The sequence below is a fragment of the Cupressus sempervirens genome, chromosome 2 (genome assembly GCF_028749045.1).
Source record: "Cupressus sempervirens isolate cs-2001-9-10 chromosome 2, ASM2874904v1, whole genome shotgun sequence".
Classification (NCBI taxonomy): Eukaryota; Viridiplantae; Streptophyta; class Pinopsida; order Cupressales; family Cupressaceae; genus Cupressus; species Cupressus sempervirens.
This window is the reverse complement of record NC_143119.1, coordinates 636,945,514-636,954,027: the sequence shown is the minus strand read 5'-3', so window position 1 is coordinate 636,954,027 and position 8,514 is coordinate 636,945,514. Positions and strand designations below refer to the sequence as shown.

Sequence of the window (8,514 nt, the reverse complement as noted above, 5' to 3'; positions counted from 1 at the left end):
GTCCTTTCCCTGTAGTATCTGCCAAACCACCAGCATTGCCAGCTGTAGAACGATCCACTCCTTTGAAACTCGAGTTAAGGGGGCACTGCCGCAATAAATGACCATACTCATGACAAATTCGGCAACAGAAAGGGAGGGATTCATAATCTAACTGCTGCACCCAAGAAGAATCCCCCAGACAAATTTCCAAAGAATCTGGTAATGGGTTATTCAAATTAATTTCAACACAAATTCTAGCATAAGAAATAACCTTTATTATCGAGGGATTGATGTGCAATCGCAGCTGGCTTCCCCAACAGAGTAGAAATTTGTCGAAGGATGTCTTCATGCCAAAATTCCAAGGGAAGACGAGGCAAGCGAACCCAAACTAGCACTATTGAAGGGAGATCCTCAACAGAATTAAAACCTGTATGCCAAGGTTTGACAAATAACCCCACATGGTTGTAGAAATAAGGGCCTCCTTCAAAAACATGATCACGATCAGATATGCAAGAGAATACAACAAAAAAATAACTATTCCCTGCCAACATAATCTCCATATCGCCTTCCACCTGCCAAGAGCAGCGGATCCATGCCTCAAGAGCGGATAGGGAAATTCGGATTCCAAGAAATTTGCATATCAAAGCATGCTTGGTCCAATAATCAATGTCCTCCATTACATTCGTTGGAGGAATAACCAGAATAGGACGATCATGGCTACGCAGAAAACAACCATTAACTTTTTTCAGCTTGGAGCTCTCCCCTGAATAAAACGATTCAGATCGCATTGCATGCATAGTTGGAGAAGAACCATCTGTTCTCACCAACGAAGAAGAAATCCCAGGCCCTGCCATGCAAACAATAAAACCCCAATCCAAAATTGACTACAGAAGATCTCCAAAAACACTGACGCAAATTATGTCCAATAGCTAGCAATCCAAACAGAACAGAAAAATAGTAAAGATCAAACACCAAGAATAGGCTAGGGGAAAAACCCTAGCCCAGCCAGCAGCCAACGCTTCTCCACATCCTCCCGCTCAGCAAGCTCAAGATGTTAATTATAATCTATATGTGGGAAGTGAAATATTTAGTCCTTTAAACCAATTCATAAAAAAAGCCAAGAAATATTAAATTGACCATAAAATGAATTTGAAAATATTAACTCTACATTTCATTTTCTATATACCACATATTTTAATCTTGAGAGCAAATGAGTAAGAATAAAAAATAGAACCTATCTCTATGAGGTAATATAATGGAAATGAGTTTAAGACTTGGGATATCACTAGTGTTTACCAAAAAAAAATCTACCACTACACTTATCATTACATAAAGAATAAATATTCCATGTTTAATCTACAAAGAAATGAAAAAGAAAAATAATATTCTATATAGTTTTTATCTTATCAATTTACTTCTTCTTTGATACATTCAAACTACTATAAGGATTAGTCTTAATTATTTTTGTGCTCCCTATTCTCTATTCTTCATTATATTTTTTTTCAATCATTAAAAAAAAAAACTACTTTTTGCTCTTTAATGGACTTATCATTATTTCAATAAGAAATTTAATTTACTATCATTTTATTGGCTGAAAATTTAGCCTCTTATATTAAGATTTATCAAACACAATAAAATTACAAATTCATAAGCACTTTTATAAGACATGTTCTACCATGATTATAAAATTTTACTACTATTTTAGTTATTCAAAAATACATTTTTATGTTATTCTAATTAAATATTTAGACTCTCATTATTTCAAATTAAATTTTGTATAGAATTATATTTTTAGATTTAAAAAAAATAAAATTTATAATTATGAAACATTTGAGAACGGGCAAGAATGTTGTCACGAGAAGATGGGCAGCAATTGAAAGGTAATAGAGAACAAATTACAAGCAATAATTTGTATGTTTGTATTTTTTTATGTATTCTAAGTATTTGTTATTGAATTTGTGAATAAATTTTTAATCTACTCACAGTTTCTCTCTAAAATCAAAGGGATTTGGCTTTTAGAAGGACAATCTATAATTAAAATTAGTCATGGGAGTTCCATTTGTTTAAGATATTGAAAGGGACAATACAATCCCTTTACATCTAATCTAAGGTAAGTAATTCAAATATTAAAGTTGAGATATAGGATAAATAATTGAGAGGGAATTTTTTTTAGTAAAATTGTGAGATTAATAAATATAAATTATATTTATCTGTAAATTTCATACAAGTATTTGACATATAATTGAAGATAATTTATGATTCTATGGAAAAATAGGAGTGATAGGACAAATGCTAGTAAATATGACTTCTATCATGAATATGAAAAATGATATATGTGAGTGCAAATCTGATCTTGACTTAAGAATCTACTTTTTGGTACATCTTAAAGATTTATGAAACTTACTTTTTTTCTTTCATTTCAATCAAAAGTATTATTGACTTATAGTACAAAGCAACATTTTTGTAAAATTTACTATTCAACAAGTACTCTCTCTTGTAAATCCCCTAAATATAAAAAGCTCTCCATAAGAAATTGCAAATAAAAATGAATAAAAATTCAGATATTATTAATATTTAGAAAAGGAAAAAATACTTATTCATTTATCATTAATTACATGAAGAATAAACTATCTAATTTTATTTTCTATATAAACAATTTTTAAAACTAAAACAACATTTTCTATAACAGTAAACAATATTTTAGTCTACCTCTCCCATCGCTGACTTTGGAATTCGCTGATTTGGAATGATATAATTTAAGGAAAAAATATAGTTTTAAGATTTTCTTAGTCTTAAAAAAAGTTTTAGATTTTGAATAATGTTTATTCTACCTTCTCAACCACTTACTTTTGAATCTTATCGTTATTTTTTATTAAAAAATGGCTTTATGTTTATTCGAATATTTGAAATTTGCGATATCTTTAGACCTGAGAATTAATTGTTGGAAATATTATAATGAATCTATTGGTTATCTACGTAGGTAGCTCACAATCACTATGTTGAAAGGCGTGCTGTATTGCACTGACTCCTACAACCATTATTATTATTATCACTATTTAATTTGGCCAATATATACATAAATATATTACTGTTTAAAAACATCATCGATAGGGCTCACTTTCATTATTGACTTGTACTGGAGTACAAAGGCGGAGAATCTCCTCCTGATTTTGTAATAACTTTTATTTAATTTAATTTTTCAATATATATTATATATAATCCTCTTTTTAAATTTAATTAAGAGATGTCATAAGATTTGTTAAATATTTTTTTTTTAAATAATGTATTATTGTACTATAGTGTGTTTAATTTTATTTCAAATTGGATAAAATTTCTTATTAATATTTAGGAAAATGATATGATGTTTGTCTTCATTATGAATGTCTTTTTTTTAAAGTTTTTTTATCAATTTGCTAAGCATTAATCACTTTTAGTTTTATTTTACAAATTGTATCTGGTCTTTATTAGATTTATCATTATCTAACAATACTTTAATGAAATTATAATAGCAATTGTAAAATATGAATAGAGAGTTTAATTTATACACTATTTTGAAACTTTCTTTTTCAGTAGTGTAATAGCTCTTTACTTTGGATTATACTTGGCAAATTTGTCTTGGTCTATGGTAGAATTATCATTATCTAGTTAAAGGACATTGAAACTACAATAAGAATTATAAAATATGGATATAGAGATTTTGATTAGTATACTCATTATTACAATTAGATTTTTAAATATTTAAAACATGTAAATTATGTTTTGTTATGCATATCTATCTTTTTCTATTTTCTTTTGAATCTAATAAAAACCATCATTTTTCTTGGCAAATTAATTTGAGCCTTTAGTAGGCTCATCTTAATCTTACTAAAGGAAAATGAAACCATAAGATTTATGAAATAGCAATAGAAAACTAGAGAACTTCATCATGACAACCTATCAAATATTGAAAGATGTGATTTGTATGATTATAGTGCACAATCTTTTAAATTTCTCTTTTGAATTTGATAGAGTCACAATTTGATAGAGTAATTTTTGTTTTATTATATTTTCTCAACCTTACAAATTAATTTTAGTCTTTAACAAATTTTTATCATGATCTAACTAAAAGAAAAATTATAATAGTAAAATATCAATAAATAATTTAATTATTATACATTAATAAAATAAATATGTGAAATATAGAAAAATAATATTTGTAGTTTCATGATATATATTATTTGTTCTCTTTTGAATTTGGTAGAATGTTTATATTAATTAAATTATTTCATCCTCTAAATTAATAACCCAACTAAAAAATAATATTATAAATTTATTTTCTTCTTTGTAAAACTTAATAATTTAAATAAGTGTTGATGTTTAATAGTGAATGGAGGTTTTTGATGTTAAATAGTGAATGAAGGTCTTTGGAAAAGTAAAATCAAAAGATAAAGGGAACTTTAAAAATATCTAGAATATCCGATCTCTTCATTTTCCCTAGTGTTATATGAAACATTGATTATGGTTATGTTCTTTTTGTCTATTATTGTCCTATGCATGATACTTTGGATATTCTCATACTTAATTTCTTCATGTCTTATTTTATGAAGTACCTGTTTATTGACTTGCATTTTTTCTGCATGATGTTTTTTAGAATTGTCATGATATATACTCTAGGGTCTATTTTGGAGGTAGCCAATTGAGTAGCCTCCTTTCTTATTACTTATTACAATCAATTTCTTTTTAAAAAATAAAAAAGGAATATAAATAACTTAAACACAACTAATATATTAATTCAAAATTTGTATATTAAATTTATTGTTTATTATAAGTATTGATATTTCTCCATAACAATTTTAATATAAATGTCTTAATATATCTTTAAAATAAATATAATATATAATTTGTTTAATTTTTAAAACTTACCTTGAGTTTCAAAACAACACCTACACTCATTGTGTCATGTGTCATTTTATGTTGTTCACTAATTTGAGCACATTGAATTTCCAAAGAAGAGAGTGAACATGTGTCATGTGTCTTGTGCCTTGTGTTATGTGTCATCTTATGTTGTTCACTAATTTGAACACATTAAGTTTTCAAAGAAGAGAGTGAACATGTGTCGTGCCATTTTATGTTCACTAATTTGAACACATTGAATTTTTAAAGAAGGGAATGAACTTGAAGTTGAGAAATTGATGCATAAAGCCTATTTTGGTGGGTTTACTGTGTTTGTATTGTAATTTTCACAGTGAGTAAAATATGATCAACTAAGCGAAATATCTTGGCAATCAACATTTAATGGATCTGAAAATATAACTTCAGACTATCTATCTCAACTTGGATTCCATTGTGCGAAACACGAATTCTCTGCAATCAAAAACAGAAAACTTTAACGTAGGCAACAGCCCGTTCAATGTTCCACCACAAAATAAACAAATAAATTTATCACAGACAAATGACTGATTGCACGGGTCTGCAATCATGTCATCCGGTAATAGTTTTCTGTATGATCATTTTACAGGAGGAAGCAGCTCATTGTGGCGAGGGAGATTTGTTCCAGTATAATAATCAAACCTACCATAAAAGCCTGATCGAAACCTGGTTGAATACTGAGACTGAAAACATCTTTACCTATCATCGTTCCCGGACAGCCGCTCTTGCGTCTCACCTGCACAGAAATCCTTTTCTCTGAACATCTTTAATAAAAAGAAGAACCTTTACTGCAAATACGGTACGGAGAATAACGAGATTTACTAAATAAGTAAATAATAAGAATCAAATATCACACAGGGAAGGCGCGGCCCCTTACCTCTGGTGCAGTTATTCGAGGAGCGTTTGTGAAAATCGTGCAGTCGCGCCGTGAAAAGGAACCTTCGACTTCGTAGTCTGAGCAGGGTTTCCAAAAGAAGCCGCAATTCATAAATACTTGGGCGCACTCTTTCGTCGGTAGTATGGACGATTTCATGACAGTAAATATAGGTTCTTGGCCATCGATTTTGTCTCCAAGATAGCCTTCCCATCTGTGGTGCAGACTTGGAAGCTGCAAAGGAAGACCGTAAGCAACCGTAAATACGTGCAGATTGAACGTAAGCAACCGTAAATCAATCAATTACGTGATAGAATTTGCAGATTGAACATATAGAAATGAGATACTTTACCTAAATCTAGGATTTGCACAACAGATTATATAGAGATGAAATATTTACCTAAATACATGAGGTACATATAGAATTTGCAGAACAGAACTCAGAAATGACATATTTACCTAAATCTGTCAAGTGCATGATAAAATTTGCAGGCAAAAGACAGAAATCGGATATTTACATAAAACTATGAATTATATTATAGTATTTGCTTAACAGAACTTCAAATCGCGATATTTATCTAAATCTATCAATGACATGTGGAATCTAGAGACGAAAACTTAGAAATGATATATATTTACAATATATATATATATATATATATATATATATATATATATATATATCATAGAAATGAGATATTCACCTGAAATTTGTCAATTACATAACAGAATTCGCAGAATGGAACCTTGAAAGCAAAAATCTGTCAACTGCATATAGAACTTCCAAAACAGAACTTCGAAAGGAAATATTTTACAAAATCTCTCAGCTGCACATATAACCTCCAAAACGGAGCTTCGAAAGGAAATATTTACAAAATCTCTCAACTGCATATATTTATTTTCAAAACAACACTTAAAAATGAGATATTTACATAAATCTTATATCAATGGCATAATAGAGTTTTAGAAGAATAAGGTAATTACCTAAAATTTTAAATGAGACGTTCATCTAAAATTACAGATGATATACGATATATTTTACCTTGCGGCGCAAAGTGAGAAGCGGTTTGCCCTGGGCGGCCATGAGAATAAGGTGATTGTGAGCAAGCGCATAGGTATCCACTCTGAAGAGCAGATCTCCGTTAGAATCAAAGACAGTGAAACCCTCACCAGAAAACAGCTGAGACTTGTTCCAAATAGTCAATGTGGTGGCCTTCTCAGAGCAAAATTGTTGATCCAGAACAGTTTGCCCGGATAAACTTAGTAATTTTGAATATTTGAGCGACATTTTTTTCCAAACCAGTCACAAACCAGAAGATACTGGGGTTTGAAGGAGAGAAAAGATGTAGCGTCACAATCTGCTTTCGCTCGATTTGGTTGTAGTCTCCGATCCGTCTCTTCCTTTATAGTCATTTTCACATGATGGGGAGAAGTATTGGATGGTAGATATGTCACTATTCACATTTACGGACGTGCAGATGTTTGGGCCATTGCCTACGCCATCGTGTCAGTCTTCTCCTACCATTTTTTTAGAATCTAGTGGCAGTCATCGAATATTCTTCTTCTGCTATGATTTTTCTTTTTCAATCCAATTGATCTTTCACATGGAGACAGCCCAACAAACAAAAGTACATGGGTTGGAGTTAAAATTATTTGAAAAATGTATTGTTAAGTTGCTTTTTAAGTTTTAGCTATAAAGAGCATAAAGTTGGTATCATTGTCATGGATTAAGAGATGATTTACTATTATTTTAGTGTGACTTGGAGTTTTTTATTTATATATTAGCCATGGAAGTTCCATGCGCTTTCTTTGATGTTGAAAGGGAGAATACAATCTCTTTCGCAATGAATTTTGGGTAAGTAATTGAAATATTAAGTTTGAGTTTATTATTTTTAGGATCAAAAGCTAGAAGAAAATTATTTTTTGATTAAAATGTTGAAATAAATATATATAAGTGATAGTTAATTGTCAGTTTAATATAAGTATTGAGATATAATTGAAAATAATTTATGATTCTATAGAAAAATTAGGAATTTAGGGAATAAATGTTATTAAATTTGATTTCTACCATTCTAGGTTACTTTCATGAATATGAAAATGACATAGGTGAGTGTAAATCTGATTTAGAGCTAGGAATCTAGTTTTTTGGGTACATCTTTGATATTTGTGAAACTTTATCTTCTTTCTTTCATTTCAATTGAATGTATATGTTATGTATTATTCTATTTCTAAGGCTAAGGAACACTTTTTTTTGTAGAGTTTACTAGTCAAAAAGTAGTTCCCTAAGTATAGGTTATGAATGACTATGAACAAGGATAAATAGAAGCACTCATATGGATGATGTCTTAGATGGTGAGGAAAACAAGTAAATAAATGATAAATTTTCTAATGAGATAAATGATTGTTATCTTGAATGTTATTATTAGATGCCAAAAGAATTAAAATAAGTTGTTAATTATAATCTATAGGTGGCAAGTGAAATGTTCTCTCCTTTACACCAATTAATAAAGGAGATGGAGAAGGATTAATTTGAACCAAAAAATAATTTAAAAATATTAATTTTATGGTTTACTTTCTATATACCATATATATTTGAATCTTAAGAGAAAATGAGTAAGAATAAGAAATAAAGCCTATCTATATGTGGTAATGCAAATGAAAATCAATAATATTGGGGATATTACTAGTGTTTAATGGAAAAAAATCACCTCTACACTTATCATTACATAAAAGAATAAAATTTATGCTTCCTA

General features: G+C 29.3%; 1 protein-coding gene across 1 annotated transcript; it reads right to left on the bottom strand.

Moving 5' to 3' along the window:
* Positions 1-5,318: 5,318 nt before the first annotated feature.
* LOC149574984 (protein LURP-one-related 5-like) lies at positions 5,319-7,141 on the bottom strand. Its single transcript, XM_089814827.1, has 3 exons — positions 6,804-7,141; positions 5,765-5,995; positions 5,319-5,623 (listed from the first exon to the last, which is right to left on the bottom strand). Exons 1-3 carry the CDS (start codon positions 7,047-7,049, stop codon positions 5,471-5,473), a joined length of 630 nt encoding a protein of 209 aa, XP_089670953.1. The 5' UTR covers positions 7,050-7,141; the 3' UTR covers positions 5,319-5,470.
* Between the last annotated feature and the right edge of the window lie 1,373 nt (positions 7,142-8,514).